General features: G+C 40.2%; 4 protein-coding genes across 5 annotated transcripts; 2 read left to right on the plus strand and 2 right to left on the minus strand.

The window, feature by feature from the left end:
• The first annotated feature begins 681 nt into the window (after positions 1-681).
• Positions 682-4,678, plus strand: Pbp95 (proximal sequence element A Pbp95). Its single transcript, XM_071711684.1, has 3 exons — positions 682-1,042; positions 1,127-1,289; positions 1,363-4,678. Exons 2-3 carry the CDS (start codon positions 1,222-1,224, stop codon positions 4,121-4,123), a joined length of 2,829 nt encoding a protein of 942 aa, XP_071567785.1. The 5' UTR covers positions 682-1,042; positions 1,127-1,221; the 3' UTR covers positions 4,124-4,678.
• On the minus strand, positions 4,162-9,485 carry LOC139775602 (lipase maturation factor 2). Its single transcript, XM_071711721.1, has 10 exons — positions 9,064-9,485; positions 8,373-8,556; positions 7,970-8,071; positions 7,439-7,623; positions 7,177-7,355; positions 6,818-7,067; positions 6,521-6,726; positions 6,162-6,411; positions 5,822-6,038; positions 4,162-5,692 (listed from the first exon to the last, which is right to left on the minus strand). Exons 1-10 carry the CDS (start codon positions 9,155-9,157, stop codon positions 5,413-5,415), a joined length of 1,947 nt encoding a protein of 648 aa, XP_071567822.1. The 5' UTR covers positions 9,158-9,485; the 3' UTR covers positions 4,162-5,412.
• Positions 9,486-9,712: 227 nt separating this feature from the next.
• On the plus strand, positions 9,713-12,630 carry Eaf (ELL-associated factor). Its single transcript, XM_071711733.1, has 5 exons — positions 9,713-10,060; positions 10,269-10,500; positions 10,587-10,790; positions 11,009-11,268; positions 11,394-12,630. Exons 1-5 carry the CDS (start codon positions 9,952-9,954, stop codon positions 11,492-11,494), a joined length of 906 nt encoding a protein of 301 aa, XP_071567834.1. The 5' UTR covers positions 9,713-9,951; the 3' UTR covers positions 11,495-12,630.
• On the minus strand, positions 11,742-15,301 carry Chpf (Chondroitin polymerizing factor). Of its 2 annotated transcripts, none has more exons than XM_071711707.1 (7): positions 15,055-15,301; positions 14,147-14,929; positions 13,765-14,072; positions 13,052-13,642; positions 12,658-12,933; positions 12,392-12,575; positions 11,742-12,309 (listed from the first exon to the last, which is right to left on the minus strand). In XM_071711707.1, the coding sequence occupies exons 2-7, from the start codon at positions 14,790-14,792 to the stop codon at positions 12,014-12,016; spliced, it is 2,301 nt and encodes a 766-aa protein (XP_071567808.1). In that variant the 5' UTR covers positions 14,793-14,929; positions 15,055-15,301; the 3' UTR covers positions 11,742-12,013. The 2 variants fall into 2 exon arrangements, with proteins under 2 accessions (XP_071567808.1, XP_071567799.1); XM_071711698.1 differs by having other exon boundaries at positions 14,147-14,963.
• Positions 15,302-16,931: the final 1,630 nt, after the last annotated feature.

Genomic DNA, 16,931 nt, shown 5'->3' on the forward strand with positions numbered 1-16,931 from the left:
CCGAATGTCAAAACGCCGTGCCGTGTGTCCGTTGCTCCGTTCCTCGCGGGCTCGCCAGCCGGCTACCGTGGCGCCGTCCGCGAGATCGGGCCGCGCGCGACAAGCTCGGATCGCGTCGAACGAGGATCCTTCCCTCTCATCGGCGTTGATCGGCGTCGAGATTCGTGGATGGGAGGAAAACGAGGGAACGGCCTCGGAACCGCGTTGGAAAAAACCCTCGACGAGTCCTCGACTCGAAAACGCCGCGCGTTTCCTTTACCTTCTGGACGGCGCGTTACGTCACCGGCCACGTGACCGAGCTTCGCACGCTCGTGTTTTGTATCTGCGACGCAGAACGTTCACCTTTATTCGGAAGCTCCCCCGAGGGCCCCGAGACTGCCAAGTATGAATTTTCAGTGTTCCCGCTCTGATCACTTCTCCACGCCGGCGATAGCGCGTGTTGGGACGTTAATTTCCGTTCACGACGTTCACATGTTAAATTTTTCCGTAGGAACCGGAAGAATCGAGCCGTTCGGAGCGAGTCACCCGCGAGACGCCGACGAATTAACGCGACTAGCGTCTCTCGAACGGCGTCCCGTCTATCTACCGATGATCCCTTGTTTTGTCGATAAACCGCACCACCTCGACGACAATCACGGTCGACCGGGTCGACACGGTCTCGCTGCGACGAGACGTGTATACCGCGACTGAGCGACCAACCACGGCGTCTGCTACACCTGCGCCGCTTGGCGTGCGCGTGATTTGTTGCCCTGCAACGTGTGACCTGTGACCTGCGAGCGACGCTTCGCTGCCTGCTTCGCCTGGAGGAAAAATAGTGGGATGAGTTCAACGTGTTCGTTAGAGCGGAAGGAAGAGAGGCATTCGTGCTTCTGTCACGGTGACTCGTAGCTACGAGCGAGCAAGCGCGAATGAAGTGGGGCGATGACTCTGGGATCTCGTTTCGTTTGACAATATCGTTATATTGTTATTAGTTGCGCGACGCGCAAGGTGACTCTCTGAGGATAGCAGCGGTACTTTGTCTTCTCGCTCAATTGAGAGCTAGGTAAGTTCGTCCTTTAACTCTTTCAATTTTATTAAACGGCATGTTACATCGTCAATTTTTAATGTCTATTTTTGTTTTCCACAGTGTGGGAGAGGCACAAAAGAGAAACGTTTGCTTTCGTTCGTCGATTTTTCTTATGATGTTGCATCCGGTGTTGCTGTTTTATAGTTCAACGTTGCATGAGAGAACTTTTCGAGGACTCGGACCTTATTCTTTTGGGCATTTGTGATTGTAGGAATCTGTATATGTAAGTCTCTATATTTTGTTTGCCAAATCTCTAATCTGGTACATTGTATAATCATTTGATTTATTTGTCACAGCAATCGAAAGGTAGATAAGAAGCATACATCTTCATTCATCATGAGCGAAGGTGACGACTTGGATATTCTGGCCGATATCAAGGCTCTGGATGAAGCTTTAGCCTTGTCCGCGAGAGAGAAATTGCAACAATGTGTTAGCAGCCAGCAATCTGACGCGTCATCGGACGCCGAGGACTCTAACAACGATGACTACGTCGACTATCTCTGTACGAATCGGTATATCGACAAATCTCTGAACGCTTACGAGATTAATACGAAGTTGATCACGGGCTTGACAATAACCAAGAGGAAATTGACTGCATTGTTGGAGGAGTGCGAGCAGAAAATAAAGCTATTGGACGAGAAAATAATGAAGGCCAAGGATGAGTCGAGCTTCGGTAACAAATTGACGATCGTCAACGCCGGTATGCCATATTTCAAGGACAAGTATTACTTTAGCGCTCCCAAGAACTACGACACCAAGTTGAAGGAGGCCCGTGGCGAGTTGTTCCTTTCGTCGTCTTTGAGCAGGACGTGCCGTTGGACAGGAAAGGACAGAGAAACGCTTTTAAACGCCATAAACAATCAAGCTATCGAATCGGTACTGTGCGGAGAATTCAACAAAGAGATCGATGATAAAACTAAATTGGTGATCCCCAGAAATTTTAACGAGATGGTGGGAGCGGTCGGCGAGAGAGAGTTTGACTGGTATAAGATCTCTGTCATGGATTTCGACAATAGGCATTCACCGGTTGAATGCCGAGCTATGTGGAATATCTACCTGCATCCCGAGTTCAAGAAGGATGAATGGACGAGCGCGGAGGATGGTAAACTACTGAAGTATACGAGAGAATTTAAATATCAAGATTGGGACGCTATTACGCGGAAACTAGGGACAAATCGTAGCGCGTACCAATGTTTCATTAGATATAATACTATTAAGAAAGTGCCGTCGTCCGGGCGTCCTTGGACCAAGCAGGAGGATAGACATATCGTAAAAGTTATAGAAGCGGTCCGTGTCGGTGACTACATTCCCTGGTTCGAGCTCGCCAATCACATGCGGCACAGAACCAAGCAACAAATTTACGTACGGTGGATGTACAGGAAATCGCCGCATTTGAGAAAAGGTAGATTCACCGTCCTGGAAACGTCGACTCTCATGAAAGCGGTGCAGAGATACGGCAAGGACTTCTCTAAAATTTCAAGCGCCGTAATGCCGCATCGAACTTCGATACAACTCCAACAGCGTTACCGCACGGTGTTGGAAGATAGTGTAAATCTATGGACGGTCAACGATGACGTGGCGTTAATTAATCTGTACATGAAATACAATAACAATTGGTCCAAGATAGCCACGTATTTTTCCAACAAGTCAAGAACACAAGTGCGACATCGATATACCGCGTTACTGAAATACGTACAGAAAGGTGTCAGTCTCGAAAGTATACCTAGACCGTCTATTATGTCCACTAGTACGTTAAAAATTTACAATAAACTTGCATACAGGAAATACTTACAGGACAGGCAACAACACACCGTACAGATTTATGATATTCAATTAAGACTGTATGAAACTTTTTGTCTTCCACTTTCAATTAAATGTAATAATTCCGAAGAACTTGACGATACCGAACAGCTTGCGCGTGACACGAAAAAATTATACAACACATTGACATTGTTAAACGCCAATCTTGATATGCCGGATCTTAATTTTCTGAGTTATGTACAATTAAATAACAGAGAAAAGCAATTTTTAGTTTCTTTAAAAGAACACATGAACATGGTAAATAACAGACTGCAGAATAATGAACTAATAGAAAAATTTAGAACGCAAATGTTCGGTCACTCCCCAGAAGATAGTGAAAATGATTTCTTTATACCGCCACTTCCATTTGAAGGATACGTAAGGACACTAAAGAACAAAAAGAGTAAAAATAAAAACACATCTATAGACTACGATTTAGGTTTCAACGAAAAATTTCTTATTGATGTCCCTACACATTTCTCTGTAACTCACTCTATACTTCCTTTTCTTAGTGTCGAGGAAGAGATGCAATTTTACAAATTTGGTCAGTTTTTAATAAGTGATTACCATGATTGTGACCAACAAGATGTGGATTTATATAAATCATTGAAGTGCATCTTCTCGTTTGCTAAAGAAAGCCCTTCAAGTGAAGCTTCACCGGAATGTAGTAGACCGAATGCGAGTTCAAAAACAAGTTTGGAAGATCACGAACAATCGAATAAGTCGAAGGAAACTACCAGTATTAATAAAAACGCTGAAAAAGGGGACACGAGTAATGTAATTCTGCCGAATCAAGCGACTTTATTAGGCTGGAAGAATTTGCTCCTTTGGAAATTACTGTACGACTATCAGAATGAATCTGGTCAACAATATGAGTTCGGAAATGAGCAAAACCTAGAACAAAGAACGACAAATTCTCGACCTGCGCAAACGGAGAGCGCTGAATACCAGCTACTGCGAACTCGCCTACTGCAATTATTTAAATTTCCCATTAGTTTGTCGAACACTATATTGCAAGTGCAAGGGCCAGAAACGATATTTGTAACAAAGCCGTCAAAGCCGGTCCAAAATGCCGTTCCGACTGTTTCAAGGAAAAGAAAACATAATAGTGCAAAGTCTGTGCAACTAAATAAAAATGATAGCTTAGACGTTCCGGCCGATAGCGATTCTCAACTTAATTCAGACGTTACAACGCAAAACAATTTTGAAGTATGTAGCTGCAGAACGACTCGCAAAAAATACAAACGCACGAAATAACGCTTATTCTCGAGATCTTCAAGTGAATACGAAATCAATATAGGAAGCATTAAAGTTTTATTTGTCTGCAAACATGGTACATTTGTTTTACTTAACATTTTCGTTTACAGTTTCTTTTATATTAAAGTAAATGGTCGTAGAAAAAAAAGACTAGCTTTTATTTATTACAAATATAATCTTCTGAAAATAACTCGTAATGTATTACACATAACTGTGATAATTAACAATAATGATCTGGAAAGTTTAGAATATGTATATATATATATATATATATGCATGCGCATGTTACAAACACATTATCTATAATTGTAAGTAGGATATAAAATTACATTTATAGATTTTACGAAGGCCATAAGAACGGCTACTGACAAGTGTAGTTTAGACAAATACGTGTAATGTAGAAAAATGTTTTGTTTTTTGTTTTTTTAACAAATGCACGTTTGTCGCGACCTATTTACAACCTGTGTAAATAATATCGATAAACTTGTACTATTTGTAAAAGACGTTAGAAAAAATGTAGCAATGAGTTTTATATAAGAAAATATGTTCTGTATATACCGAAGTGTCTCTTTTTTTTCGTTTTTACCATAACAGATGTATTTTCTTTTGTTTCATTATAAATACTTAATAATATCGTTTCTTAAAATCAGCGAAACTAACGCTAATAAAGCGATGCAATAGCATGAAATGAGAGATCCAATTTATACATACATACAACATATATATGTACTGAATATTACAAATCACATATCACATACATTTTTTAACGAGTAAACATGAAATATAGATTATTAACAGTGTAAATGGGACACATAATATACTTTGAATGTACTCGTTCATTGCATGCGTCAAATCCTCTAGTAAATTTACGTAAAATGACATGCCTTTCCTTTTTCTCTTTTTGTAAGTTTTCTTAGTAGATTTATTTTAAATGCATCATTATGTTGTTATACACGACATGATGGTTAATATTGTCTAACAGACGTCTATTAGATGGAAGAAATGGTTTTATTAAGAGACACAGCAGTGTCTCGCGCCAATGTTATTATACACGACATGACGGTTAATATTATCTAACAGAGATCTATTAGATGGAAAGAAGAAATGCAGATTTATATATCTCACATGCAAAAAGTATCTTGTGTCTCTAAGTTACACTGTATCCAAATAATTCTCATTTAGCTGATATACATATAGATTACAGCTTACATTTTATATTTTGTTAACATCCAATACCTTGTAGCTTTGTGTCACTTATTAAGTTTTTATAATGGATTATCGCTCAGAAACTATTTCTTTTTCGATACCGAACTGCTGTAACCTGTCACGATTACCGTGCAACCGGCTGTAAAAACGCCCCATAAAATTAGACTCGGTTCTATTTTACTGACTAAAGTCCTAAGGTTGTCCAGAATCAATTTGACTGGTTCATTTGTGACTTTAAAGCCCGACTTCTCCTGAAGAATCTTCATTTTTGTGAGATATTCGAGAAGCGGAGGATGAGTTTGGCTGAATATTGGGAAATACTCTCCTATTTTTTCTCTAGTCCACCAAGCACGAGTACTCGATCTGTATGCACGAGAACAGTAGGAATAAATTAATACTATTCTAGTCTATAAATCCAATCACACGCAATCACATACATTTGAAGCACATACGTTATATGTACATATTTTATTTATAACAGATTGTACTCACGTTTGACTCCATGTCGTATAATGATAATAATATAGACTAGCCCTAACATACTTCGGCGGTTTGTCTCGAAATGGATTCTCGACAGTATTCATTAAAGCCAGTACCTCGGGCTGTCCGCTCAATAAACGATAGGCTAGTGACATTAACCATGGATTTTGATGATATGTACCTAAAGCAGCGAACCACATTTGCCAATCGAGACGAGGTTGGTGAGGTGCTGCAAGAAAGAAACATTGTTAAAGAATTTGTATCTTTTACAACGTTAGCTTATTAACAAGCTAAAATAATGTATTAACGTAAAGAGAAACGCTTAATACATAAATATGTGAAAATATCTCACCAACAAATGGTAGTGAGTTGTTAACATTTCCTGGTTTATATAAAAACTCATATTCCTTCCAGGGCCCGTCAATGCTGTCGCTCCCTTCTATCACAACTTCAGGTCTACCATCGACTCCCGTCATACGACGGAATAATCCGTAACTATTTGCTATATGAAGATGATCCACTTGCGCATGTACCTGCTTCAGGTCATGAAGCATTGGTATTGTTATCGAGTTGTTAGATTGATGCAAAGTGGCATACGGTACCTGCGAGCATTTACCTCACACTTTATATGCATGTAACATTTTACGTATTGCGCTGAGCTTTTAGTAATTATAAACTCGGGCACGCTTAAAGCTGCCTTGATATACTTACAATACTTATAAGAAAGATCCAGGCCATAGCTTTGATGTATACAATCGTGGATATCACTGTTATTGTTGTATCAAGTGTGCCTCTGTGAGTAGCTATAGCAGTGACTATCGATTCGAATGTCGCTAATGTGAAAATTGCTCCACTGATGTAAATAGAAATTGGTATCGCGTTAAGTAGAGCATAATCAAATTGCTCTGGTGTAAATGCTATAAAAAAAAGATGCAATTATAATCAATGCAAACGCTAATTGTAAGACCACACAAATTATTACTGGTTATTAATAAGATAGATACGTACTGATATTAGATTCAATGGTCCAGTTCTCTGTTATCTTAAGACCATAGTAAATACATGCTTGGTACAGCATTCCTCCGTAAATAAATATAGTTACAAATGTAGAGAAATAATTCATAATAGAGGATTCATTGTTTTTATATTTTTGTTTGTAAAAGAACTGATCGTCCAGCAAGGATATGCATAGACAAATGGTAAGGAAATTAAAGAAATTGTAGTTTCCAGTAGCGATAATGCAAACTTGCAGAAACACCTAGAACAGTAACATTAAAGTATTGTTAAAAAAAAAGCCAACCAATTGACCAATCGACATAAGTCTGTAGATGTTCTGTTACAGCCTATTGTAGGCAATTATTACATACCTGTAAGTAAAATGCTACTATTCTCACTTTTCTGTGCGTGAAGAAAAATAAAACTGGTATAGCAAGCTCGATGACGTTTGTAACAACGTTGGATAATCGAAGGAACCACGTTGGCAGATGATGCGCGTACCATGCTAGAGGAGTTGGTATACATTGCGACTCAAAATGGACATTTAGAGCTGCAAAACAAAAAAAAATAACAAATATATCATAACTAACGTATATACATTATACATATTAGATTCAGTGAAAACGATTTTACCATCTAAGCCCCACCAAAGCGGACAGCCTGAAGTGAGCTTCACTACTCCGCTAGCAAACATGAGGCGGAAGAGCAGCCAACGCACGGACCAGAGGGACACGCCGTCGCTCGGCGTCCCGCGATAAGGACGCCAAACCGGTGCGATAAGTATACATAGAAATCCAACCTCCAGTAATAGAACGTCCCTACAAGTTGAATGCATACGTAAGATTTAATTATCAAGGAATTAAATTATTTATGGCTGCGGTCCACTTGACGCTACAAATGGTTCGAAGCGTTCGATTGACCAATCAGAACAGAGAATTTTACTAATTGACCAATCAAGGAATACTTCGAAGCATTTGTAGCGTCAAGTGGACTGCAACCTAAATAGTCAGGCAGCTAATATATCCACAAGAGTATAAACACTGAGTGATGTATATTTGAATTACTTTTTAATTTTAGTACAAAGGACCGTATTCGTGAACAAATGTTAAGGATTGCAGTAGGATTGAGAAATCTAAATATAGATTACAAAATAGTATAACTCACCATTGGAAGAACATAAATGTTTGACCAATTTGGTATAAAGAGTAATATAGGGACCATAGCCCTGCAAATACTGGCGCAATGCAGAATTTCTGCGTGATAAATCTGAAATCAAATATAATTTCAGGCATTAGCGATTCTACTACAATTTCATGAGAATTACTTATATTCATGAAATATAATAGAATTTATAAACAGTAAAGGCCCCTGTACGTTTTAGCTGAACTTCTTGCACAGTTCATCTTTTCTCTTTTTCTCTTCAATGTGAAAAGAAGAGGAAAGATGCACTGTGCAAGAAGTTCAGCTAAAACAAACAGGCCTCAAGTATCACTTCTGGACAGATTGCATTTTACAAGTATTCCCATATATAAAAATATCCTTTAAATCTTGTCATTTGCAAATGTACCCTGCAAAGGAGAGAACAGTTCCGAGGATAGCCAGCACGTCCAGCATATATTCAACGTTCAGACCCAGATACGGCGCCAGCCACAAGAATGTTGGCTTCTGCTTCAGCTTATTGAACAACGTCGCACGTGCCTTGAGATCCACCTGCGTCCTGGCTGGTAGGATCCCATTGTCGCCGTACAATCCTGTTTCATGTATTTTATTAATCAATAACATCGCAATATATTATATCTCAAATCTCCCAAAAGTGGGAAATTTACATAATAATAATAAAAATAATTTATTAACTTTAGCTTAAAACGCCCACGCACAAGAAGTGGGATTATATATCCTAAAATAAACTCTGTATTTCTTTTACGCTCCAAAATCACGTTCTAAAATTACAATCGATTCGCGTAGGCATATAAAATTCCGTTACGCAAGAAGAAGCGCAATCGAATACGAGCGAAGGAGAGCTCTGTTACATGGAGTGCCGTATTACGATCGCCAATCAACATTTATGGCTCGTTAACGTGGCACGAGTATCAAGTATCAAGCGTTTCCCCGAACGTTTGACGCGCGAATAACGAGGGGAGTCTCGCGTCCACGAGAAGAAGAAGAAGAAAAAGAAACAAACTCGCGGACATACGGTCGGCGTTGGTGCTTCAGCCTCGGTGTTGTGCCGAGGTATATTGTGCGTATGGAACGCTTACCTGGAATCTGCACGTAGAAGCTGAGGAACGCGAACAGGTATATGATGCAGATACCGCGCAGGAACAGATTACGGGTGTATCGTAATTGCGCCATAGTCGCGATCGCGAGTTTTATGTGAGAAAGTCCGCATTTAACGGCGCGTAACGCGCCGGGGAGGTAATGCGCGACCGAACGTCGCCGGGTCAGAAACGCGTCGCACACGCACACCAACGCACACAACAATGTCGACGATGCGCACGAATACGGGCGAATCTGGGGACTGAGCGATGCGCGATCAGTGCGATGCGCGATCCCACCGATCCCTCGCGACGAAAGGACGAAAGACGAAACCCGCCAAACCGCCTCTCGCCTCCCGCCTCCATGTGATAACGACTTTTCGAAAGCCACGGCCCTCGGCTTTCGGCTACCGCCGAGGATTGGATAACGAGGCTACCCGGGGCGCCCTTATTGGCTGTCGGATTAACGTAAATTCACAGAAGCGTTTAAATTTACAGAGAGAATTAGGCCGCGGTCCATTTGAAGCGTTCTTCTTCTCCTTCTGTCTTCATTGAAAGAAAGGAGAAAAGGAATGCTTCGAAGCATTTGTAGCGTCAAGTGGACCGCAGCCTAAATCGCTTCATGCGCAGCCCTTAGCGTGGCACTTCCGGCGATGCGCATTCGTCGTTCGTCTCGCGTCTCGCGTCATTTCCGGGAGAGAGCCAAGTGGCGCCTGGTAGAATCTGGTAGAATCCGCGTACCATATTTATCTTGTTTCCAGAGTGGTGTGCAATAACGCGAGGGGCAAGAAAGAGAGTTATCGGTGCTCCGCGTTTGTTCCCCCCCCCCTCCCCGAGTAATTTGTTTATTAAAACAAGCAGGAGAAAGCTGCGAGAAGAGAGGACGAAATAATGCAAGGTGTCAGCATGGCCGAGCGACTCGGTTTGGGGCCTGAGGTCCGCGAGCTCAAGCTGGGTCCCAGCTTCACGAGCAACAGCTCCAAGTTTCACACCTTGAAATGTGAGTCTGACTCCTCGAGATTGCCGTAGAGACAGCGGTAGGGACGGCAATCTCGATTCTTCGTTTCAATTTATTTCGAATCTACTTAGAGAATCTAGACTGGAGAGACCTAGGAGCAAAGCGAGAGGATCTTTAGTCGGAGAGAATATGGTGATGCTCCAAGAATATATCTAATCTCAGAATGTATCTAATCGTATGACTCTTCCAGATGATTTCAAACCTGCGAGCGTCGACGACTCCAAGGTAGCCAGAGTCGACGTGGGCTCGGATAACACGATAACGGTCACGGTGCCACATCTGGATGGCGCTGGCACCTCTCATACTGTGTTCAAGGGCTCGCAGAGGCCCTACAACAAGGAGTACGTCCTGATCTTCGACAAAGTTACCGGGGAGATTACATTGGAGAAACTAGCCGCGAACATCCAGGTTAAGAAGACACGGTACGTTTGTCGCAGTCCGTCGTTTTTGTCGCGTCACGCATGCATTATGTATTACTGTGTCTTATTACAAATCTTGTTTCTCGCAGAGCGGAGCCGAAACGCAATAGCAATAGCAATTCCATGCCCGTTGAGGTTAAAAGGAGCCCCACGTACGGCAGGGCGAATGGAAGGACCAAAGTTATTAGTGGAAAAAAGAGGGAACCTTCGCTGCAGCTGCATCCTAAACAACAGAGCCCCCAACGGACATCGCCGTACGATAAAACAAGTCCACCGACTATAACTGTCAATAGGTACGTATCATTAGATATATTTTTAAATCGAGATGCAGGGAAAGTTCAATAAAATTTATTTGTTCCACGTTTCTTGCTTAGATCTTTTTTGTATCTTTGTTATCGTTGCTCGCTGCTTGTTTAAATTCTTTTTTTTTATTTTTCCACGTTTTTCCCACAATATTTAACATTTAAACATGAAATTATTGAATGTGCTGTAACATAATTGAATGAGACAGCCCTTCGCCTGTGCAATCGTCGAGTGGACAACCGACCTTGGCCAGTCTGCCGATGATCGGATCCGACAACGATGACTTCGCGCTGTCAGCAGCAATGATGCCTGGGTCTTCCTCTCAGACTGTAGCTTCTCTATCAATTCCAATACCAAATACAAAGTCGACTACCTTGGAGAGCGATTCTAGTTCAAGCAGTTCGAGTTCTGATAGTTCAAGCAGCGATTACGAAACGGAAAACGTCTCGGTGCCAACAGCAATTAATGGTAAATAGAAAATATTAATTTTACATCATTTCTCTGTGCTTTTTGCACTTATAAATTTATTGAAAGCATTTCTAATTGTCAACTCTCTGTTTGAAGTTATATTTAAAAATGCTTGTTTTTTTTAGGTAATTTAAATGGTACAACTGCCTCACCCACATTGTTCATGTCGGACAATCTCTTAAATGATGATCTGCAGTTATCTGAATCGGAGTCAGATAGCGATTAACGGCGATATTCTGATAGAACTGAGAAGAAATGTTCCAAGGAAGCCGACTGTATAATTTTCGTTCTGCGGTATTTCTTTGTTAATATATCGACGATTTTATAGACTACGATAATTCATCGGATTTCTTAAAATTTTTATACATACATCGCCATCGTAATGCAATTGTAATAGGTGCAATTATTTTTTTACAATTCTGAAGAATAAAATCCCTAGATTTAATATTTTCAAGAGACAAACTAACACTGTATCAATGACGAGTATTTATTTGGAGAATAAAATATATATGAATAAATAAAATGCTCATATAATATATAACACTGACTTGTATATAAATCTATATAAAAAATATATCTAACAGATGTATTGAATATCTTTCTAGTTTGTAGATAATTGTAAACATATCTACTTTTCGTTTGCTCTATGAAGATCTAAAGCGTCCACCCTGAATAATGTAAATTACAATTAAATAGCGTTTCTTTCTGTAAAGATTTGTATATCGCGATCTACGCTTTTTTACATTTAATAGCTCTGATAATCGAATATCAGTCTAGCCAGTTGACTACGTTTACCCAGGTGATTGTTCCTCAGTTTAAGGCAAGTCTTATAAATACTGTCGTTGAGAGCGTCGTCACAGTTGACATCTCTGTATCTTATCTTCAGTGTCGGCTCTATCGCGCGAAATACGTGCATGTCGCTGAACGACACGTACATTTCAAACAAGGAAGTTACAGGACTGTGCTTGGAAAGTTTCATTAGAGTGGCAATGTCCTTGTCTGATCGCGCTAACGGAATGTTCGCCTCGACTGTCTGCCGCACTGAAACACATTTAAACGAAAACATCAAATTTTATTCATATAACAATATATTCAGGCTTCATAAAACGAGTTGAAGACATACTTGCGTTGTAGTCTTTAATGTAAAACGCGATATTGTTGTAGTTATAATCGTCATATTTTCCGTAGTTGCTATTGACGTCCACTTCATCGTGAGTTGCTTCATTTGCATAAATTATATCGGGATGAAATTCAATGAATGGAATCGGGCTGAATATCTGATAGCGACTAATAGTGTTCATTCGAACCTGACACAGAATAACGAATTAATTGTATTCGAAGTAATTACATATATAATATTAACTTTGGTGTATACGCGTATTTATTTACCCTGTTTAAATAATCTACTTTCAGTTTCGTTCCCGTTTCTACGAGAAGAACCAGACTCTCCGACGAGAACTTCTTCGCGCACAAGTCGGTCACGGCGATCTTCAACATCGGATCCAAATCTATGGAAGTTACATTGGCTGGCAATCGTATTGAGAGCCAAGTAATTTTAGATTGGTCCTTTTTGTACTTCTCGTTCAGCATTGATATGAATGATTTTACCTCGTGATAAACGTCGCCTCTGCCTTTCGACGGTGAATCTGAATTATACAAGAGAACCTACAAGAATAATGTCATATATAAATGTATAATATTTTAATGTTACTTACTATAAAATTGTAATTATTTATATAATACAATATTAGAAAAATAGTATATTTTAAAACGTTGTACCAACCACCATGAGGGAGGTCTTGCATTTCTTTTCAATACAGTTTTGTGCGTAGTGGTCGATAAAATTTAGCGCGTCCTGCTTTCTGCTCAGATCAATGGTGATAATTATATTAATTCTCGTATTTTCAGTCACGTAGGGCACGGGTATAATTTCTACTTTTCCTAAGGGCTTGCAGATCTCAATTCGTTTCCTTATTTCCTTGCCTGTAGCTACTTCGCTAAATACCAAGTCGAGTATATAATCCATCCCTCTGGACGCGTCGAATCTTTGGTAGCCATTCAGCAATCTGACAAAGCTAAGTTTGTTATCGTATCTGTTTACAATATTGTCCACAGCTGTGTTTATCACGTAATCTATGTCGGATTTTGTGTCGCCCTTCAGCTCCTGAATGTTAATGAAGTCGGTCTCGAAGAAAACGTGAGATGCATTGAAATAAGACCAACGTAAAACGTCAAAGCGTCCTAGAGGTCTATTTCCAGGTTGATTTCCAATGGGCCATGATACATTACGTTGACTCGACGGACCCAAATGTGCAGTCGCAGATATTACCTTGCGTATATCAGTAATCTGTTTGTGAACTTTGATGGAACTTATCTGAAAGTAATGTGTTACATAAAAAAAACTACATATTTTAGAATTCTGTAATAGACTACGTGCAAATCATTCATTTTGTGCAAAATGCTTGATAGCTTATATATTATTTCAGAAGAACTCACTGCGGCGAAATACATGTTAAATTTATAAATGAGCATGTGATCGTAGACGGGATATATGGAAAGCGAATTCTGGAATTCGTTTTGCTCAGTCAGCCGGGCGAAATCTTTCTCGAAATTAAATGTGGGCGTCAACTGCGTAAATGTGAAATTTCGTCCTTGCACATGATTGACGCAGGGCATAGAAGTGGAATGGAGGATACAACGACCGAAATTAACATCGTCCGAATCCGAATATGCATTCTTCACGCACCAGTCTAGATTGTTTTTCATTTCTCGTATAACAGAATTACTCAGAAGTATACCGGATTCTGAAAATGTAATTTTAGCTTTAGTTAATTGTTGACTAATTAAACCTATTGAATTGTAAATCTGTATCATTTACCTAGAGAACAGTAGGTATCAATTTCGCTTTGAACGCCTATGTGAACGTTTTGGCTCACAGTTATTTTATTCGCGAACTCCACTAGGCCTCTTGCATTTATATAACTCACATCTTTAGTTAGAAAGTAATAATCGTAGCTCTCTAAATAGTTATCAACAATGTATTTCATGGCGTGGAAAGGTTTCAGGATGCTCCTCGTGTCGGTGAATCCCACTATGCCAGGGAAAGAGACGTTCGGCTTGGTCCCTTCTGGTATGGAGATAAAGTAGCGAATTTTATCTACTATATGAGCAATCGTTTTGTTCAGCGCCACGTCCCTGCTGTGCAGATGCTCGCGGCTCGTTATAACGCCCACAAACAGTTTCTCCCTGATTCCAAGCTCCGTGGAATAGTATCTCGGACGTACAAACGCTTTCCTCGCTTTCTGTACCGGTTGCGGCTTGCTGTCAGTGTTTATCCTTGGCTCGTAAGGATCTATATCTTCCAAGGTATTCGAGGAATGATCGAAGGACTCCGCTACGTCGTGCTGCCTGTCAACGTCAATCGGTATCAACAGGAGACTGAAACTTAGCCCCATGCATATACCCATTATCAAGTACGCGTTGCTCCAACAGAGCGAATATAATATTTTAAGTAGCGCCTTCATTTTGCTACGTTTGAGAGATCTCTGTTCTTTCTCTTAGATTGCCTTTTAGAATAATAAAAAGAATTTTGGAAAGTCGCTTAAGAGACAAGTTTCTTCTTTATCTTCTCAATCATGCTCCAGAATAGGTACGAGAGATTCTGAAAGGCATGACACTGTATAGTTTGACAGCACCTACAAATAAATATTGTTATAGATTTGATGTACAGTCAATTTAATATTCATAATAATGTATTAGACTCTTATATGTACGTGTGATACTAACTTTTATGTCTCTTTGTCAAAATCTCATGATAACCTTAACTTTGTGATGAGATTCAATGTGCGAATACTCGTGCATCACTTTGGATCAGTTAAAATCTTAAACAATAATCAAATCATAATCGTCTGTATCACGTTTACCGATTTCATGTATGTACAATAAATTAGAATTAAATAGCATTAGTTTTTGCGGAAGACGCGCGTTCTCTCTCCTTCTCTTCTTTCTGTCTACTGTTCGTGTTCGTACACATCTCCATCTCCATGGTGTGGAAAGCAGAAGCCAATCAGAAATAGCTACCGCCTGCAGATTTGCAACTCTACATACGCTTGCATACAAATGCTTGCATAACTGCAGGCGTTGATGAACTTCACATCGCTATTTCGATAATGTGGCGATAATTATATGTTAGATGAGTGAGAAATAATGCTAGCTATAATAATAAAATATATACATACAGATCACGGTGTGATACAGATTAATCAGATAATCGATTGAGAATTTTTATAAGTAAGTAAAACGTTCTCGTTTGCGTTCGTCATTTATTGATGTTACTCCTGTCAAACTTCACGTGTTCATGTCGATGCGAGCACTACAAGTATCTTGAGGTATCGCTTTTACATTACATTCGCTTTTTACATGAACAGTGCACCTACATGACACTCATCGTGTGATGCTCCATGGAAAATTCGTGCGAAATAGCGGCGACGGTACGCGCGAATCGTGAGCGAAACACCGTCTCTAAGGATGCCCGTGATATGACGCTATGCGAATTATCCTTTTCATCGTATTTTACATTGCGGCTTATGTGGCAAGAATCGCGATTGGTGGCGATATCGCCAAAACGATGCCAGGTATACTTGTGTGTGGCATTAATTACTTAAACGTACTAAATTCCTCTCGAGTGATCTTTTCATTGAACAGTAAAAATCTGAACAGGTTTTTATGTATACAAAGAAAGGGGTTACTTCCTTTTTGCTTAAACTAACAATAATTTTCACGCCTGTTCTCTCAACATCTCTTTCCTTGAACATTCGTAGGAAGAAGCATGAGATACGTCTTCAAACAGAAAAGTGAAACAGCGCGGAGCGGAGTGTCCAAAATGCCTAACGACGATGGAATAATTCATATGATAAATAAGCGCAACAGGCAATCGTTACTAGGGAAACAAATCGACGATTTTCCGCAAAGCAGGAGGTACAACTTAAAGCGAGTCAAGCGAAGTTTGCGAAAACGGAAGAAATGTGCAAAGAAGTCGGATCGCAAGATCGCCCGTCGTCGAAATAACTACGTGGACGACGATGATATCGACGAGCAAAATCCCTCGTCGAACGTAATGAAATTTCCCATTTGGCAAGTCCCGGAATCAACAGTTCCCGCAATTAATTTTGATTCTACGACGAATCCGACGATCATGGAAACAGAGATGAATGATCGAGCGTTGCTCGCGTTTGAAAGACCGCCGTCGCAATTAGAGAATTTAGACTACGATCGCTCTGTAAATGAAGCTACATTGCCTATCGCCGAGCGATATCCAAATTCACGGAGATCATTTGACATAAATGTCTCCAATAAAGACTTAACATTTTCCAAAATCACAAATCCGAAATCCGAAATTAAGGTCGACGTAAGAAGTCCTGCTTTTGAAGGACTGAATAATAAAATGCTACTTCCTGCGGATCCTCAAGGATTTCAGCAGCAATACGGTGCATATCAGAGGGATTCTTCATATAACGTTAAAAAAGAACCATTCGATGATCGTCTAACAGGCTCTAACAAAAGATTTCTACTCGTACCGGTTTCTAAGAATCTGTACGTTTTGAAGGACGTCCGGGAGAGCCCTCGAGCAGGCGTGAACGAAATAATTGTACCTAAGCGATATA

The sequence above is a fragment of the Temnothorax nylanderi genome, unplaced genomic scaffold (genome assembly GCF_030848795.1).
Source record: "Temnothorax nylanderi isolate EJ_2023f unplaced genomic scaffold, tnyl_v1.0 TNYL_tig0005_pilon, whole genome shotgun sequence".
Lineage (NCBI taxonomy): Eukaryota > Metazoa > Arthropoda > Insecta > Hymenoptera > Formicidae > Temnothorax > Temnothorax nylanderi.

Coding starts and splice junctions, on each gene's coding strand:
- Chpf (XM_071711707.1), bottom strand. CDS start 14,792: ATGAAGGCGCTACTTAAAATATTATATTCGCTCTGTTGGAGCAACGCG. Junction 13,643..13,764: donor TTAACATGTATTTCGCCGCA/GTGAGTTCTTCT, acceptor CATTACTTTCAG/ATAAGTTCCATCAAAGTTCA. Junction 12,576..12,657: donor AAGTAGATTATTTAAACAGG/GTAAATAAATAC, acceptor ATTCTGTGTCAG/GTTCGAATGAACACTATTAG.
- Pbp95 (XM_071711684.1), top strand. CDS start 1,222: ATGAGAGAACTTTTCGAGGACTCGGACCTTATTCTTTTGGGCATTTGT. Junction 1,290..1,362: donor GATTGTAGGAATCTGTATAT/GTAAGTCTCTAT, acceptor TATTTGTCACAG/CAATCGAAAGGTAGATAAGA.
- LOC139775602 (XM_071711721.1), bottom strand. CDS start 9,157: ATGGCGCAATTACGATACACCCGTAATCTGTTCCTGCGCGGTATCTGC. Junction 7,356..7,438: donor GCTTTGGTGGGGCTTAGATG/GTAAAATCGTTT, acceptor TTTGTTTTGCAG/CTCTAAATGTCCATTTTGAG. Junction 6,412..6,520: donor GGATCTTTCTTATAAGTATT/GTAAGTATATCA, acceptor AAATGCTCGCAG/GTACCGTATGCCACTTTGCA.
- Eaf (XM_071711733.1), top strand. CDS start 9,952: ATGCAAGGTGTCAGCATGGCCGAGCGACTCGGTTTGGGGCCTGAGGTC. Junction 10,501..10,586: donor ATCCAGGTTAAGAAGACACG/GTACGTTTGTCG, acceptor TGTTTCTCGCAG/AGCGGAGCCGAAACGCAATA. Junction 11,269..11,393: donor GGTGCCAACAGCAATTAATG/GTAAATAGAAAA, acceptor TGTTTTTTTTAG/GTAATTTAAATGGTACAACT.